Source organism: Peromyscus maniculatus, chromosome 11, assembly GCF_049852395.1.
Source record: "Peromyscus maniculatus bairdii isolate BWxNUB_F1_BW_parent chromosome 11, HU_Pman_BW_mat_3.1, whole genome shotgun sequence".
Taxonomy (NCBI): domain Eukaryota; kingdom Metazoa; phylum Chordata; class Mammalia; order Rodentia; family Cricetidae; genus Peromyscus; species Peromyscus maniculatus.
The window spans coordinates 40,894,052-40,911,506 of NC_134862.1; the positions used below are offsets into that span (position 1 = coordinate 40,894,052).

A 17,455-nucleotide genomic window follows, 5' to 3' on the forward strand; every position below is an offset into this window, starting at 1 on the left:
TTCCTCACCTTACTTTTCTTCTTTTACAACACTTCTTTAGGCAGATTTCTCCTAAAAAGGAACCTGTCAATTTTCATTTGCAGGTTGGAAGTACTATCAAGGGCTCAGCAGGCTGGGGTGGAGACAGCTGTCTAAAAAGAGAAGTCTGCTGGCTCATGCCTGTAATCTTAGCACGGCGGAGGCTAAGGCAGGGGGACTGCTATGAGTTCCAGTGAGCTCAAGGCAGCCTAGGTTACAGAGTGAGACTGTATTAGCTATGTGTCAACTTGACACAAGTTAGAGTCATCTGAAAAGAGGGACTCTCAGCTGAGACAATGCCTCCATAAGATCCGCCTGGAGGGCATTTTCTTAATTAGTGACTGGTGGGTGAGGACCCAGCTCACTATGGGTGGCGCTATCCCTGGGATGTTGGCCTTGCATTGTGTAAGAAAGGCTGAGCAAGCCACGAGGAACAAGCCAGTAAGCAGCACCTCTCCATGGCCTCTGCATCAGCTTCTGCCTCCAGGTCCCTGCCCTGACTGATTTCCTCTCCTGACTTCTTTAGTGATAGTAACTCTAACTAAGACAGTGACCCTATCTCAAAAACCAAAACGCACATACAGAAGACAGAGAAGGCTGGGTGCCTTTAATCCCAGCACTTGGGAGGCAGAGGCAGGTGGATCTCTGTGAGTTTGAGGTCAGTCTGGGATACAGAGCGAGTTCTAGGACAGCCAGCTCTACACAGAGAAACCCTGTCTCAAAAAAAACCAAAACCAAAACCAAAACCAAAACCAAAAACAACCCCCCAAAACAAAACAAACAAATAAATAAAAAAAAAAACAGAGAAGCAAAAATGTTTTCTCAACCTGACCTTTCCAGAAAGGAAATATGCATGCTCAAATTAAAAAGTACATACTATTATTCAGTAGGTATAAATATAAATACTGGCTGGCACATTTCTAAAACAAATTGATTAAGTGGGGATTTAAAGGGAGAAGAGAAAGTGGGGAGACTGAGTTTCAGGGGTAGGGTGTTCTCCATGGTCCTAAAGTCTTAGGACCCTTTTGGGAATTAGTCTCCCTTAGGCTCCTACTGTTCCAGAATTGAAGTCTCATGCCCACAGTGAAGCAGACACCACCCTCAAAGGTGCCAGGGTCCCACTTACGTGTCCTGGACTACGATGTACTGATGGGGGATGAGTCCATCTATACCATTGTGCCGGCCTTCCCACCAGTCATCAGAAGCTCGCTGGTAAAGCAGCAGGGATGCTCCCTTCTTGAAGGACAGCTCCCGGGCTGTCCGTCCTACGTAGTCAAACTTCGCAATGGCCTCAATGGGCTCACATTCTGGGAAAGGCAGAGAAGAAGGAAGCACATGTTTCTAGGATCTACAGATCAGGAAACTGGATGAAAAGCCTACTGAGCGGGACTTAGAGTGGTGGAAGGACAGCCCAGTGTGAAACGTAAGCCACAGCGGATCTGTAAAGATGGAACAGCTGGCATTCTCCCCGTCTCTGCTGCCTGTCTCAGCCCTCTCTTCTGCTGGGATGACACATGGGGACACTGCTTCCCTGATAACCTCTTTGTTGACTCCACAGCTCCTTGTGCTGACTCCATCTATCATCCAACCCGCCACTCTGTATTTTTTATTTCTTTTAGGTAGTACCGTGAATTGAGCTCAGGCTTCGTATGTGGATGTTCAAAGACAAGTGATATACCATTGAACTCTATATCCAGCCCATCATACTGTATTTTTCAGCAGTATGTCTCTTCTGATCATATAGTAAATCTATCAGCCATCTAACATTTGAATTATACTATATTTTAAGTAATTTATTTGTGTTATTCATTCATTCCAGTAGAATGTAAAACATAGAAAGTGGTTTACAATAAATATATGGAAAATACATATGAAAATAATTTAAAAAGTTGAAGGGGGCTTGGAAGTGCAATGTGTTTTTACTTCTATGTGGGCTTTTCTTTCCTCATCTATAAAATGAAATGATAGGAATGAAGTTGTTAGGAGGAGTCATTTACAATCTGTGAAGAACTTAGAATAGTGCCCCAGCACTGTGGGATCTGGACATCTGGTCATCGCTGTCCACACTTATCTGTTCTAGGCCGCAGGAGAGACTGGATAGTAAGTAGAGGGCTCTCCAAGACAGAACCATTAGGTCATAAATACCACTGCAGAGAGGAAGGCTGATTAAAAATAAGCCTGTGCCCATGAAGCTCTGGGTGGAAAGTCAGTCCTACATGGGCTGGCTGGAGATTCCACTGCAGAACCAGTGTCTTAGAAGTCCAGTCTTGGTTCTCTATAGTCTTAGGTACGTCACTTGACTTGCTGACCTCTTATTCTCAGTTGTCCCATCTACCTCACCAAAGATAAAGCCTCTGACAGTATGAGAACAAGGCAGCTCCGAATACTGAATTCTCCAGTAATACCAACTTCTCTCCTAAAGATCATATTGATCCCTCTAACACCAGGATCTGAACAAGAAGTCCTCTCTCTCCCTTCAAAAGCCGTCTCCAGACTGCAGGATTTCTAGCAAGGCAGGGGGCAGGCAAAGCTCTGCAGACTGTGCCATTTTATTCTTCTGCCCATAAAATTCTGAGGCCCCTTGTCAACCGCTGAGACTTCCAGAGACCAAGTGATCCAGAAATGGAGGTGTGGAACGGCTGGAAGCAGGGAAAAGTGCTGGCTGGACAGACTCTAATAAATCATGGGCACTCTAGAGGGGTTCGAGGATGACAGCTGAGCATTCCACCCCTGGATGCACACTCACAGGCTGTTCAGCACACACAAATCTGTCCTTTGGAAGGGTCAATTTTTCCAGTTGGCAGGCATGCAAGCGTGTGGTTTCTGTGTCCTCATTCCCACTCCCTCACTTGGCTTCTGTTGCGTTCTTGGCACCTAGCATCTCTATTCCCCAGGCTTGATGTTTTTTAAATGAGCTTTCCTTTGCTTTGGTTTCCAGTCACCTGGCAGCACTAAGGGCTTCTATCTACTGGACTCAGGCTAGATAGGGAGCTAAGAGGTGGGGCAGGGAAGCTGAAGGACTACACAAGGTCTAGTTATTCACCTCTGGTTTGGTCGCCTATGTGAGAATGTCCCTCCAAGGAAAGGAAAGACAAGAAACTCTGTATTTCTTCTCCTTAGGGCCCTCTGGACAGCAGAGTGCACTGAATGCACAATACACATCATCGTTTCTGCAATACTAATAGCATACCGTCATCACTCGTGTGGTGCTCTGTTGTCACATCCTGGGCGCAGTCTTCAGCAGAGGTCGTCTCTCCATGAGTGCTGTCACTGCCACAGAAGAGGAACAACTGGGACATCAGTATTTGCTCCTAAAGTTCTCTTCTTCCCTTGACACAGCTTCCTTGGAACAACTGTGGGCTTGCTACACCCTAAGCACACAGTCACCAACTGCTAAGAATAAGGGATCTCTGGAGGTTCTGCTCCCCAAACCACTTGTCACTACTTAAACCCTTGAGAGAAAGGGAAGGCCTCTGAAGTGACAAACTCTTTGGAAAACACAGAGCCCCCAACTGCTCAGGTCAACTCTTCATGAATTCATTCCTGGTTCTGTCAGAACAGTGGGTCTGGAAACGGCTCTGATGTCAGACAGCAGGTTGGTTTCACTGTCTTTAACAGACGGCCGTGTGAGGAGTCACTGGCATGACTTAGTGAAGGCTTTGGCATGAGAGCGCTCAGGGAGCGTTACCTCTGTACCGGCTTCCTTCACTTGGTGCCCTGGGGAGCTGTGTGACTTTCTGGCCTGTGCACTGAGGAGACAGGAGGAGGTGAGGAGAGCAAAGGTGAAAGGATCTGCTGGAGACCATCAGAGTTTACTAGAGGCCAGGGGATGAAAGCTCAGCCAAGTTCTCCAAACAAAACTATCTTCCCTTAAGTCACCCAAGGTAGAGTTGAGAATGTCTACAGGTTACTGAGGAAGGACTTCTTCTCTTATCTTCTGGCTCAGGGAGGAGGTGGATGCTCTTGAAGAGCACCCCGTCTAAAGTTGTCTCCTCTGGCAATAGGTACCAACAAGCCAATCCTTCCAGGTAGGTCTATGAACATCACACTCCAGTGCCTCCTGCCATGGAACCTCTCCCTGCCCAGTACACAAGCCTTTCCTTCTAGGAAGCTCCCTAGAGACCAGGTAAAGCTAGGCCTAGGAGGGCTCTTAAGCTCCAGAGAAAACGCTGGTAGAACATCAATAGGTATTCTTTGTTGTTAAAAACAAAACAAAAATGAAACACCAAAAACATGGGTATAATTCCTCACTGTTTTCTGGGCCTAAAAACCATCCCATGAGTTTGGTGGCATTCTGGAAATGCATCAGTGGTGCATAGGACAAAGGTAAACCTTTGCCCAGGGTGGAGGTTCATTCCTGAGCAGCCACTAAGGCATCAAAGCATCAGTCCTCACACTGCAGGGAGCCCTGGAGGACCTGCTAAAAATCATACATCATCCCACTCTGAGCTTTTCTGAGTCACAAGATCTGTCTAAGGTTGGAGAATCTGCATTTCATTCTGGTCCCACAGGATCTGGTGCTGTTGGTCTGGGCTTTCCACTTTGAAATCTGCACCATGGTAAAAGAATGATGCTTTTTGAGGTTCCACGTAGTCCTAAAATCCCACGCGTCTCCCCTCCTACGCCCCTATCAACACCCGAGCCCCAAGGTCCCAGCAGCGGTCCTAGGCAAACACAGTCTGGTTTGGAGACTAGTAAGTAGGTAGTCAGAAATGTACTTTCCACATCTGTGGAGAGCAGCCTGGTGCCTCTTCTCCCTCATGGTCCTGATCACTTGGCCACTCTCCAGAATTGGGGGGCTTATCTTTTCACTGCCTTAGCTCACTGTGATCGTATCTCTCTTTCTTCCGAAATAAGAGAGGTCAGGAGCAAGGTCACTGACAATTGCTCCTTGGTGCTCTGGCCCAAGGCCTGGGACAGTGGCACAATGATTACCTGTGTGGTATATTCCATAAATATCACATACACAACACATGGGGTAAAGGCTGAGGAAACACCTGGGAGAAAACTAGAAGAAGAAGCAGCTTTCACGTATGTGTCCTGTAAACCATACTCCTTGGTCTCCGTCCCTGGGTAAGGACTGAGGATCAGGGAGCTGGGAGCACTCTGCCCCTTTACTGGTCCAGAACCTGCAGTCATTTGATATTTAAGAAGCTAAGGCCAACTTTACAGGTAAAGGCAAGAACTAAAGACACCATCCCACAGCTCTTAATTCTCATGCAAAGGGGGGTCATGTGCAAGAGAGTATATCCTTGGAGCTCACCTAATGGGCCAACAGCCCCGTTCACCACTAACCACCTGTCAGTGACAGAAGCTCAGAGGCAGACCTAGGATCAAAAGTCCAGGAGAAAGTGGATCCAAGGAAGCCACTGCCTTAGGAAGTTCAGAGAGGCACAAATATTGTTTTCTTCACTCCCTGGGCAGCGGTTCTGAGAGGGTCATGGAGGATCATGGACCGACTGGCTGCTAATTAAGTAAACACATGCCTTGTCCTCTCCTACTAAGGTTGATAGCAATGGGGCTGGAAGGATTGGTTCCAGATGTTAAATCTAGATTTGGTCTGGCTATGTCCTCAGCTTCTATTGAAAATCCATTTAGGAAAGAAGGGAGGAGGCATGGGACACCAGGGGTTAGTGAAAAAAGGCACTGTAAAGTGGTATTACAGTTTATGTGTGGGGTACTGGATGGAGCCTTATCCTAGAAGATAAGTGATCAGGGTTGACTCCCCAAATACTGGGGTGGGCTGAAACATTGCACTGGCCTCTCCGGGTTGCAAGGAGTTTGTCTATAAAAGGGAAGTAGTATTCCATTTTTTGAGGGGGGGGGGAAATGATTCATTTGTCTAAAAGAGGTAGTCTACCACAAATGTACCCAGAGGTTCCTTTTAGAATTCTGTGCTCAGGCTAGACTATGAAAAACCTTGTCTACATAACCTCATACTTTCCTGGGGGTGGGGAGTAGAACTGTGCCTAACTGCCCCAGGTAAGTTTACGCCTTTTTCTTGTCACACATTTCTGAAATCATTCTGTTGTGCCGTCTTACAAACTCAGGCAGGAGATTCTGCCTCCTTCAGAACAGGATTCCCTGGGGCTCAGCTCTGTTTCCAGCACAGTGCACAGCTTGGGCACTGTTGTCTGATGAACAGCAGGTCTAAACACCACTTTGTAAACTCTCTTTTCCTGGATGTTGTCATCATCTTTCAGGATGGTCCCTAGTTATACAATACTCATGAAAAAGAAAAAATAAAAGGGAGGTTTGGTGAAGTAACACTTATTCTGTAGGTGGGTCTAAGACGGGAGAACAGCCAACCCCTGCCACCTGCAGAACCTGTAAGTGGAGGTGGGAGGACCTGGCTGCTTCCCTTTGGGTTTTGCTTGACCATCTGGCCCCTACACAGTTATTATCAGGCATTCCCTCCCCTCCTCCCCTCCCTGGCCCCTACCAGTAATCCTCCATGCTTCCTCCTCTGCTGTAGATGGGGCCCTCCAGCTCCCTGGGATTTGGGAAGATGTTCTCATGTTGGATGATGATGGTTTTAATCAGTTCATTCACGTGGGCTTGACAGGACACCTGGTCATGGCCCTCTGGCACTGACATCAGTGAGGGCCCGAAGCAGATGGCAAGGTTGTAGGGGTCCATCATGTTCTCTTCACTGAACTGTGATAAGCTGGAGGGAGAGGGAAGGGGGAAATTGGAAAGCTCTCACATGAATGCCCAGAAAACACAAACACAAGAGACATCGCCAGAAGGAAAGTCAGAAGTCCACAAAGTGCCACCTGCCTTCCTGGGCACCAGAGGCCTTCTGGGAAGTCAGGTGGGGAGAAGAGAGTGACTACTGATGGTTATTCAGGAGCCCAGGAAAGATGTCAGACCTGCAAGCAGGTCCAACCCCTTTCTCCAGTTCCCCAATCAAATCCTTACGAGTCTCATCTTTACCCTTACCTTTGACCTTACACATCAGAGCCACCCTGCTCTGAGAACATCTAACTCTGCAGAACTGGATATGGTTCCCACAGACAACTCCCTAAACAACCGAGCAGATGGGGACCTCAGCTTGCTCTGGGAAACAGTCACATCACATGCTTTCATGCATGCATACAAACGAATCAAATTATTGGGCATTTTCTATTCCAAATACTATACTTTTAGAAATATAGTCAGCTGATTAGCTTTTTTATTCCACCAGGACAGTGAATTCTTTTTGGAACAGCTAAGGCAATTGTTTTAACATTTTCATAATATCCTCTTGTATTGGTATATCCAGGAATTAATCATGCATTCTGTTTGTATTCTGCTTGGGGTTCCCTTGGATGTAGGCTAATTTCATTACTGTTTATTTATTTAGAGATTCTTCCCATTCTCAGTCGGCAGCTGCTCTAGTCACACCCCAGCCTTGGCCAAGGACCCAAACACTCAACCATCACTATGCTTGCTGAGTCCCCATGGGTCTGTGCCTGTGGTGGTTTGAATAAGAATGGCTCAGAGGCTCATATATTTGAATGTTTAGTCATCAAGGAGTGGCACTACTTGGGAGGGATTAGGAGGTGTGGCCTTGTTGGAGGAAGTGTGTCACTGGGGGTGGGCTTTCAGGTTTCAAAAGCCCACGCCAGGTCCAGTGTCTCTCTCTTCCTGCTGCCTGTGGAACCAGATGTAGAACTCTCAGCTACCTCTACCATGTCTACCTGCATGCCACCACTTTCCCCACCACGATGATGACAATCGACTAAACATCTGAAATTGTAAGCCATAATTAAGTGCTGTCCTTTATTAGAATTGCCATGGTCAAACACTGTCTGTCCTAGCAGAGAAGGCCGAGCTGACTTTGGGCACATCCTCTACAAAGCTTGAAGGACTATGGACATTGCTGAGGAGCTTGGCCTTCCTATGGTCATCAGCAGTAGCTTCTCGGTGTCCCGTTCTGACAGATGCCGAAGAGACTTGAGCCTCTGGATACCACTGCCATCCTGGACTGGGTGAAATTTATTTCTAGTGTGCCCCACATCCAGACTCATGTTACAAAGCTGTTTTTCCACTAACAAATGGCTTTCTCCTCTGCTGGAGCATCTGACACACATCCTGTGGTCCTTCTATAATCACTGTAGGACATCAGAAATGGCATGGCATGGTGTGAACAACTGCCATGGAAAATAGCAGCTACAAAGCACTATTATTCCACAATATCAAAACTAAATGCAGGAGAGGCCAGTGGGGAGGGGTATCATCTCAGTGACTAGATGGCCTCACAGGAGATGATTTGGTTTTGCTTAAGGCCGGAATTCATTATGTCCTTCAATCTGGCCTCAAACTCACTGTCTTCCTGTCTCAGCTTTCCAAATGCTGGTATCACAGTCCTGTACCACCATATCCAGTTCATAGGAATTATTAGAGAATTAATTTTAAAATTCTTCTCTGGTCCCAGAGTTAAAAGAAAACAGAGGTTTAGAAAAGACTGGGGAAATATATAAGTCTGCTTTATCATCAGATTAAAACTGGAGAGAAACAGGAGAGATTATTACTTTGATAACCTCAGAAGAAATGACCCACACATGAGATGCCATATGATGATGCTGTAGTGAGCCAGGTCCTGGTATGTTGGAGACAGAAAGCTCAGTAAAGCCGTGTTTCTTTAATGTGATCTGGTAAGAGTTGTAGTAACAACAAGAAACCAGAGTTTCTGGGAAGTGCGATAGTTGAAGGGAAGCATTCTGTTCCCAAGACCCTGGGCAAAAGTTCTATAAGAGATGAAGGATGTGAAGTATCTTGTCCCCAACCCTGAAAAGACTGTCCTATTCATAAGAGGCTCCAGTGATGAAGATCTGGAAGGGGTCATATCTTTGTGAACTGTAGTCTATTTAGTAGTCTTATGAATCTATGTCCATTTCTGATTCCCATTAAAAACCAAACCAAATGAAACAGAAACAAAAAAGGATCAAGAACCTTGTGATTGCTTATCTTGGTTGTCAACATTGACTTGCCTGGAAAAAAGGAACCTCAGCTGAAGAACTGCTCCCATCAGATGGGCTTGTGAGCATATATCTTGGGAATTTTCCTAATTGCTATTGATGCAGGGGGTGCTCAGTCCACTGTACCATAGGCAGGTAAGCCTGGACTGTGTAAAGAAGTGTAGCTGTACATGGGAGCAAGTCAGTAACCACCATTCCTCCATGGTTTCTGCTTCAAACTCCTGCCCTCGTGCATGCACACATACACACAGGTACACACACACACACACACACACACACACACACACACACACACACACACACACACAAAGGTAATTGAGAATCTATTGCATACCAGTCAAAAAGGCTGTCATCAAGAAAATAACTGACAAAAAGTGTTTTCCAGATGTTGGGAAAGAGGAACCCTTATATAAGCCTGGCAGTAATGTAAGCTGGTGCAGCTACTATGGAAATCAGAATGTGGGTGCCATAAATACTAAATAGATGTGATGTGAAAACAAAGAAGGGACTAGGAAGGAAGAGAAGGCCTAAAGGAGGTGGGGAGGGAGAAGAGGAAGGGAGCAGTGGACTATGTGTGACATGAAAGCGGAAGTCGGCACTGTTTGGAAGAGGAAGAAGACTGGTAAGAAGTGGGGGGCATGGGCGGCAAATAAGAACAAAGCAAAATGGACTATATGTATAAAAAGATCATAATGAAACCCATCACTTTGTATTCTAAATAAAAATAATAATAAATACAAGTATACAATTCAGTGGCATTTTGCATATTCACAATGTTGTGTAACCATTACCTCTAAGTTGCACAGCATTTTCATCATCCCTGAAAGAAACCTGGTATTCACTAAACAGGTACTTTCCAACCTTCCTCTCAGTCCCTGCTACCAGGAACCTACTCTCTATTTCTACGGGTTTGCCTGTTCTGGAGATTTCATATAAACGGAATCTTACAATATTTAGTTTTCATTGCCTCAACACAGTGTTTTCAAGGTTCATCCGCATGGCAGCATGTGTCGATACTCCATTCCTTTTTATGGCTAAACAACATCCTACTGTATGAACATTTTGTGAGCTCAGAGGCAGAACGTCCCCAAGCTGCACATTCAGAGGCGATCCACAGCCCTAACGCAACGTCTTGTTCACCACAATGTGAGTCCACTAAGCTGCACCTCAAGTGCCAGCCTACAGATACTATTAGTTTGCCTCCTTGAGATTCAGTATGTGTACAAGAACAAACTTCAGCCAGGATTAAAGTGTGCTTCCCCAAAGTGTGGGTCCACGTAAAGTCGTCTCCATGCCAACTCCTGATGCAATTCACTTTATTGCTGTCATCTTCCCATGGAGACTTCACAAACTGTGTCCTGTACGCTACTCTTTTCAGAAACACTGTGAGTATAAATGCTTCACCTTTTCCATATAACACCCGGTTGATCAGTACAATACTTTAAAAATATATACATACAAACAAATTAATAATTTTAATGCTTTTTTTCCTAATAATGGCCATTGTCTCTTATACTGCATCATGCTTACTCTATTTTTTCTCTCCCCTGAAAGTCCAGGAAAGACAAGTTAATCTATGTCTTCCCTGTTTCTACCAGCTGGTCTATTTGACTGCCTCTGTCATGCTCCTAATTCACGGGGGACATACAAGGCTCAGGTTAGGGTAGGTATGGCTGATGTGAACAAGCAGTGACTTGGGCCCTAAGGGGATTGACTAACCATAGAGTAGTGAGAAGTGTCTCCAGGCTATGAATGAGCACACATAACTGAGGAGTTCTGAGGAGTTCATCTCAAGGACAGATGGGGTGCTGAGTTAGGACTCTGTCCGAGTTAACTTAGGGGAGATGCAGACTACAGAGCCAGGACTCTCTGTAGTTCTGTGTTGGGATAGGTGATGATGTGGGCTTCCCAATAAGGTCTTAGGCAGGGTCTACGAATCCCAGAGCGCTATAAGGCTGGGCCAATCATGAATGTCTAAATAGGATGAAGCTTGTGAAATGGACTCTAAAGCTGTAGTCATTTTAAACAAAGACTAACTATGTATGACGATTTCAATATTCACAAGGTATGTGCTAAAACTAAAACATTCTGGCCCTCTGGTTTATCTTTTGTTTCCCCGTTTTGATGGATTCAGGAATCCACAGAACTATTTCTTGGCTCTATGGAAACCTAGAACCAGCATGATGGCATATGAGAACATGGAGAAGGCTGGGGATCATGGTAAGCACTGCCTGTCTCACCCAGTGTTCCAAGTATAGCCTAAGACTGACCCTTTCTGTCACCTTCTGGCCAACCAACACCTCAGCTAGACCATGCCATGGCCTCTCTTAGACCTTCTCAGTAACTTCTCCAAAGTAACTGGCAGGCTTGAAGATGAATACCTAAATGTCAAGATCATGTCATTTTTCTCTTTAAAGGCTTTGAAGTCATTTCCCAGATTCAAACTTCCTATTCATTACTGAGGCTCTCAAGTCTCCTATGTCCTCAGAGCCCTCCTTTCTCACCGTTCAGCTCTGCTTCCACCTGGTCTTCTCAGACAGGCCTTCGTGCCGAGCACATCTCTAGACCAGCTCTTCTTCTTTCATCTTTTGTCCACTAGACCTCTGAACTCTCTCCCCACCTTTCCTCTTTTCTTCTTACAACTATTCTACCCCATGTATCTACTATCGTCTGTTTCTTTCCTTGGACCATGAGCTAATGATAAAAGGCTTTTCTTTTCTCATTTAACATTGTATTTTTAATAGCCTAGCACTGCAGTTGGCATATGGCAGATGCTCAGTTAAGTGTCTGTTAGGATGGATGATTAGACATAGATCCCTATGAAAGTCCTGGGTAGTCAAAGCCACCTTGACGTTGACAAAACCACACTTTTCCACTGTGAAGGCTACTCACTGATTGAGGAAGGCAAAGAGGTATCTCATGATAATCAGAGTGGGTTTGGGCAGGACCAGAAGGACTTTCCGGATGTGCACAGCTCTCTCTTGCAGGTTGTCCATTGCTGAAAGAAGAAAGGCATGTGTTACTCTGCAGCGTGACTGCAGTCCCGGAGAGGAGCGGTCCGAATCTTCTTTTCACAAGCAGTGTAACTCAGAGCAAGCAGAGCGAGCCCACAGTCAGCCCTGGCACAGTGACATGAGTTTATCTTGGATGCTCTGCGGAATGAGGCTGCTACAAGGGACCACATGCTGGGACCCACAGCCTGACTGATAGAGGAATCAGGGTGTATGCTCCACAGGCACAGACTAGTTTGATATGCTCCCTGCTCTAATTTAAACAGCAACAGGCACAGAGCTGACCTTAATCCTGTCATGACTACTGAATGCTCAGCCTTGAAGGGTCCCACACATGAGAAGGGACAGAGGCTGTGTGAGTCCTTCCTTGACCCCTGTATACATAGTTACCTCTTCCTCCTCTGCATAAGTTTGGCTTCCACTTCCCTTATCTAAAGTAGAGATGAACAGAGCCTGACTACAGAGAGTCGAGAGCAGGACCCTGGATAAGTAGTAAAATCTGTCAAGAAGACTAGAGAAGATTCCTGACTTTTGTGCTGTGGTCACGTTAGTACAGATTTGGCCATCTGCCTGTGGCCTCTGTCAAGAACAGCCTCTGACTTCCACAGTGTCCCAAGATGGACTTGATATGGCTGTCTTATATGAATAAGAAATAGCAAATACTGGATTGGGAGCAAGAATAAGAAGAACTGGGGAGCTGAGGATTCTGGTGTGTCTTGGCGACTCCAGTCCCATGTAAGAGACTTCACTTAGGTCCAGTCTTGGAAAAGACATGAGGATATGACCTAAGTAATGCATGTATGTAATCGTCCACATTAACTCCTTTCCATTAGACTCTCACAAATACATGGGCAACAAAGAGAGCTAGTATCCCAAATGCCCCAGGCTTTTCTCAGAACAACCAAGAGAAGAACAAGTAAGTATTCAGACCAAATGCTGGGGCCAACTGAAAATTCGGGAGGCACAAGGGCTTTGTTCAACCTGGGAAAAACCTTTTCTGTATTTACTCTCTTTATCTTCTGTATTTATCTATCTTTATCTTTACCATCATATAGACAGGGTCTATGTAGTGCTATCTTTATGTCAACTTGATACCAGCTAGAGTCCTTTGGTAAGAGTGACCTCAACTAAGCAAATGCCCCCACCAGATTAGCCTGTGGGTAAGTTTGTGGTGTTTTCTTGATCCATGTGGGAGCACCCAGCTCACTGTGGGTGCTGGTGGTCTCAGGTGCTATTAGAAAGCAGGCTGAGTGAGCCGGGCGGTGGTGGCGCACGCCTTTAATCCCAGCACTCGGGAGGCAGAGGCAGGCGGATCTCTGTGAGTTCGAGGCCAGCCTGGGCTACCAAGTGAGTCCCAGGAAAGGCGCAAAGCTACACAGAGAAACCTTGTCTCAAAAAATCAAAAAAAAAAAAGAAAGCAGGCTGAGCAAAGCATGGGGATCAAGCCAGTTGACTGCACCCCTCCATGGCCTCTGCATCAGCTCCTGCCTCCAGGTTCCTGCCCTGCTTGAGTTCCTGTCCTGACTTCCCTTAGTAATGGAAGTGTAAGGTGAAATAAACCCCTTCTTCCTCAAGTTGCTTTTGGTCATTTTTTTTTTCAATCACAGCAATAGAAACCCTAAATAGGATAATCTGCTTCCTGAATAACTTGGTATTAATTTAAATTTCCATGGATTGCTTTCTGTGGAATCAAGTGATAGGATGCTTCAGTATCATGAACTAAACTAAATGTCTAGGAATAGCTTTCCAAGCCCTAAAAGAGAACTCTAAAGAAAACAGAGCTCTTTCTCTGGGAAAATACTAAATGGTACTTTTAAGTGCACAAACGGGCTTTTCTTGTTTGCAGACACATGTGAATATGTGTAGCAGGTAATCAGGGCACACACAAAACAAGTAGGGAGCAGGGTCAGTGTTTACTTTCCTCTGGTCCTATTAATAGCACAGACATTGTGTATAAGCTAATATAAAAGCATTTTACTAAAGACAATAAACCCAGAGATGTAAAGGAATTAGTGACTGAGATAAATTAGAAAGGAAAAAGCCAAGAGTCTTGACTTAGATTCTATACTATTACTGTTAAATCATTCTTTTTTTTCTCCCTACCAGGGAGAAAACGGTGGAGATAAAGAAGCAAAACTCACTGGTAGAAATAAAGAAAAACTTTACTGAAAAGCTTATGATGAAACAAGCTGACGGAAATTTCCAAGTATCGTGCTGCCATCTGTGGGGATAATGATACTCACTGACACAGGCAATCAAGTCATGGAAGATGTCCTTGGGGAAGAGCGGCTGTTCCAGTCCCCGGAAGTAAAGCTTGAGGACACCAGCTATGGAGTCCATGTCATGGTCATTCTGGTCCCCAGCCAGAGGGTCCTCTCCTGAAGACGGGTAGCCCCCACCCCAAAAGGAAAGAAAGCGAGTTAGGCAAATCACCATAGCATCCTCATCTCATTCTCTCTCTCTACCCAGCATGACGGCCATGATGTGGCAGACTGTTCAGGCTAATCAACATTCCCTGTGGGTTGGGAGTGGAACCAAGATTCTCTCACAAGAATCAGGAAACTGGGAGGAGCCTGAGCCTCTGGTGGAGAGAAAACAAGGCCAGGAGGCCAGCTTCTCTGACTACCGTATCAGAGGACACCTACTGACAGAACAGTCATCCCACAATCCCAATGGAAATTTTCATATCAAGTGTAATTAAATTTAATGATAACACCAACCTTAAATTGAAACTATATATATCCATTACAGTGACAGAAATTGCCAAAGCTTGCCCATTACCTTAATAGACCACAAGATGATAAATGGGATACAATGAGCAGGCACATTAGCCTTGATATTAACTGCCACCAAGGGTTCTGGATGAGGCTATTAACTGTCTGGATATATAGTAACTACTTGGGTTTTGGCAGATCATCACAGGAATGAGGCAGGATGGGTGGGGCTAAGAAAGAAGGAAGCTGGGACGTGTCTCAGCATCTCTGTGTACCTCCCGAAAGTCCAGAGAAAACGGGCAGTCCCTTAGGCTTCTATGTAAGCACAGGGAACTCGAGGGGAAAAGGCGGAGCCAACTCCCCAGGGCCGACACACTCGTCTTAAGGCTGTTTACTCCCACCTCACCTCTCTCAAAGGCGTTTTTTATGTCGTTCACTTCCACTTGTGACCCAGACACCCGGAAAATCCCCTCATGTTGTAGGCCTAGAAACACACAAAATGAAGTGGTCAAAGTGAAAGAAAGCAAGTTCGCAGTCATGTGGTCAAGATTAGTATGATACCCATCTCCACTGGTACCATGTATTTAAGTATTTTGTCTTTTCTGGTTTAGGACAAAGGAGGAAAACAGGGCAGTGATGTTGGAAAAGTCTCTGGGAGGATTATGAGACATTAGTATAAAGAAAGCATCTGGCCAAAGACTTAAGGAAAAGGATGTTCACACCCTCCTCTGATTCTAGGGGAGACTCCCCGGTTGTGGCCTCCTGACCTTAGTTTTATGTTCCTACCCGTGGAGTGGGGAAGCCGCTGGGTGGTGCCTTCTTATTGCCCGTGGTTAAGAATGGAGGTGGTCTTGGCAGGCAACGCATTAGGTAGCATTAGAGGTTAGCAGAGGAGGACTGAGGCTGTTATGATTTCTTTAGCATTTTAATACTAGCCCCATAATTCTAGGAGAAAATGCTTTCTGAACTGATGAAAAGCAGGACATAAAGACAAAAATGAACACTCAACATTGTCAGTTCTTGTCCTAGGCACTGATCCCTGACTGCTTGCTACCTTTTTCTAAAGAAAACATGTAAAGATTGTATTACAAAGTGTGCAAGAAACTCTCCTCATGGTTTTGCTGGAGTAGACAGCCATGAAAAATAATGCTTATATAATGGCTGCCACTCACGCTTTCCTATAAAGTATTTGGTCCTCACATAACCTTACAAGGTCAGGGTTAGAGGCAATCCCATCTTCTAGACGAGGGGACTGGTAAATGACGACACAGCAAGAAGAACCAGGACCAGAGCTCAAAGGAAGTCTTGTGGCTGCAATCACAGACTCAGTTTTCAGTGTCGGACATGGGGCCTATTGGTTTGCAAGTGCAGAGGATGGGAGGGAGCCATCTTGGCCTGTCTGTACTCAGGCACAGATGACAGAGAACGCCACACATGCAACTGTAACATCCCCAGTGACGGGCCCAGCAAAGGGCTTAGCTAATATCCCTAGCTGTATCAGGACTTTCAGTCTTTCCCAAGCCCAGATCTCCTTTGTCAATGTTTCTCTGTGTGATCCTCTAAAAGCCTTGATATAAACCTCAGATTGAATCTAGAAAAACAAACAAAATAGAATAATGCTGTATTTTGCTAGATGTTTCAGAATTACCCTTGAAGTGAGGGGAGCTATATTCTATTAGTTAGCTTTCTGGAGCTAATACCACACAGGCCAAGACTGAAATTGTGGAAATCTGACTGAGAGTAAGTGAAGGGAATGTGATTACCTGGCTTGTAATAAGATGGAAGTTGTTTGTCCCTCTAAGGTAATCTCTAAAATATCCTGCGCAGAATGGCAAGCAACATTAAAATTCCATCAGTGCCAGTGTGGTGGTACTGTGTTAGTTACAAAATGGGGTATGAGAGCCAGAAATTGTTGTTTAACACAGAATGTTTCATAAATAGCAAGGCTCTGACAGAAACAGAAACACACCCAAAGACTTAGCAGAAACACAGGGTATAAGGAAATGTCATCTCAAACCAGGCTACTTGGTATGTTTTAGCTGGGAAAGTACTACCCAACTTCTTGAAAGGGTTACCTCAGTGCTTCTGGGTAGGTTGGATGGCTAAGGAATGTAGCCTTGGCCTGTGGGACCAAGGAAGAACAAGTGAGAGATGAACTTGTTGGAAATCAGACAACTGGCCGCAAATACTTCAGTCTGGTCTCCAGTCCTCCTGGAGAATGGATGCCCTGGATTAGGACCACTTATTACTCTGTGTGTGTGTGTGTGTGTGTGTGTGTGTGTGTGTGTGTGTGTGTGTGTGTATGTGTGTGTGTCTGTGTGTCTGTGTGCCATGGTACATGTGTGGAGGTCCACATTCTAAGGATTAACTCACATCATCAGCTGCAAGGCAAACACTGTGACCCGCTGAGCCACCTCACTGGCCCACCAGACAGAATCTTTAGAGGATCTGATGTGACAATTCAGAGAGGAGAAACAAGACATTTTCCAGAAAGGAGAAACCAGTTGGCCTTTTGTTATAATGCATAACCAAAATAAGATATCCACAATCTTTATTCTCCGTTTCTTCTCAGCATACACTAACATAAAAGTGTAAAAGTCCCTTGGATTTGGGTAAGCTATTTGGAAATGACATAAAGCCTGCTGCACTTAGCTGTTGCTAAGAGTTGCTCTCCTAGCTAACTCTTGAAGTGACTGTTGCAACAACCACCTCACATTCCTTTCTTAAAAATGGTAGATTAAAATAAAAT

At 45.3% G+C, this 17,455-nt stretch overlaps 1 protein-coding gene across 30 annotated transcripts in view; it reads right to left on the minus strand.

Moving 5' to 3' along the window:
• The window catches only part of Srgap2 (SLIT-ROBO Rho GTPase activating protein 2), a 220,056-nt gene that overhangs the window by 8,302 nt on the left and 194,299 nt on the right, over positions 1–17,455 (minus strand). For all 30 annotated transcript variants that reach the window (XR_013043236.1, XR_013043233.1, XR_013043235.1 and 27 more), the window contains 6 exons: positions 15,113–15,190; positions 14,236–14,370; positions 11,874–11,979; positions 6,461–6,685; positions 3,209–3,288; positions 1,145–1,325 (listed from right to left, as the gene is read on the minus strand). Coding sequence is in view for 17 of the 30 variants with exons in the window: in XM_042258095.2 (XP_042114029.1) it covers positions 1,145–1,325; positions 3,209–3,288; positions 6,461–6,685; positions 11,874–11,979; positions 14,236–14,370; positions 15,113–15,190 (805 nt within the window). In the remaining 13 variants the exon portion in view is untranslated. The remainder of the gene's footprint in view (positions 1–1,144; positions 1,326–3,208; positions 3,289–6,460; positions 6,686–11,873; positions 11,980–14,235; positions 14,371–15,112; positions 15,191–17,455) is intronic.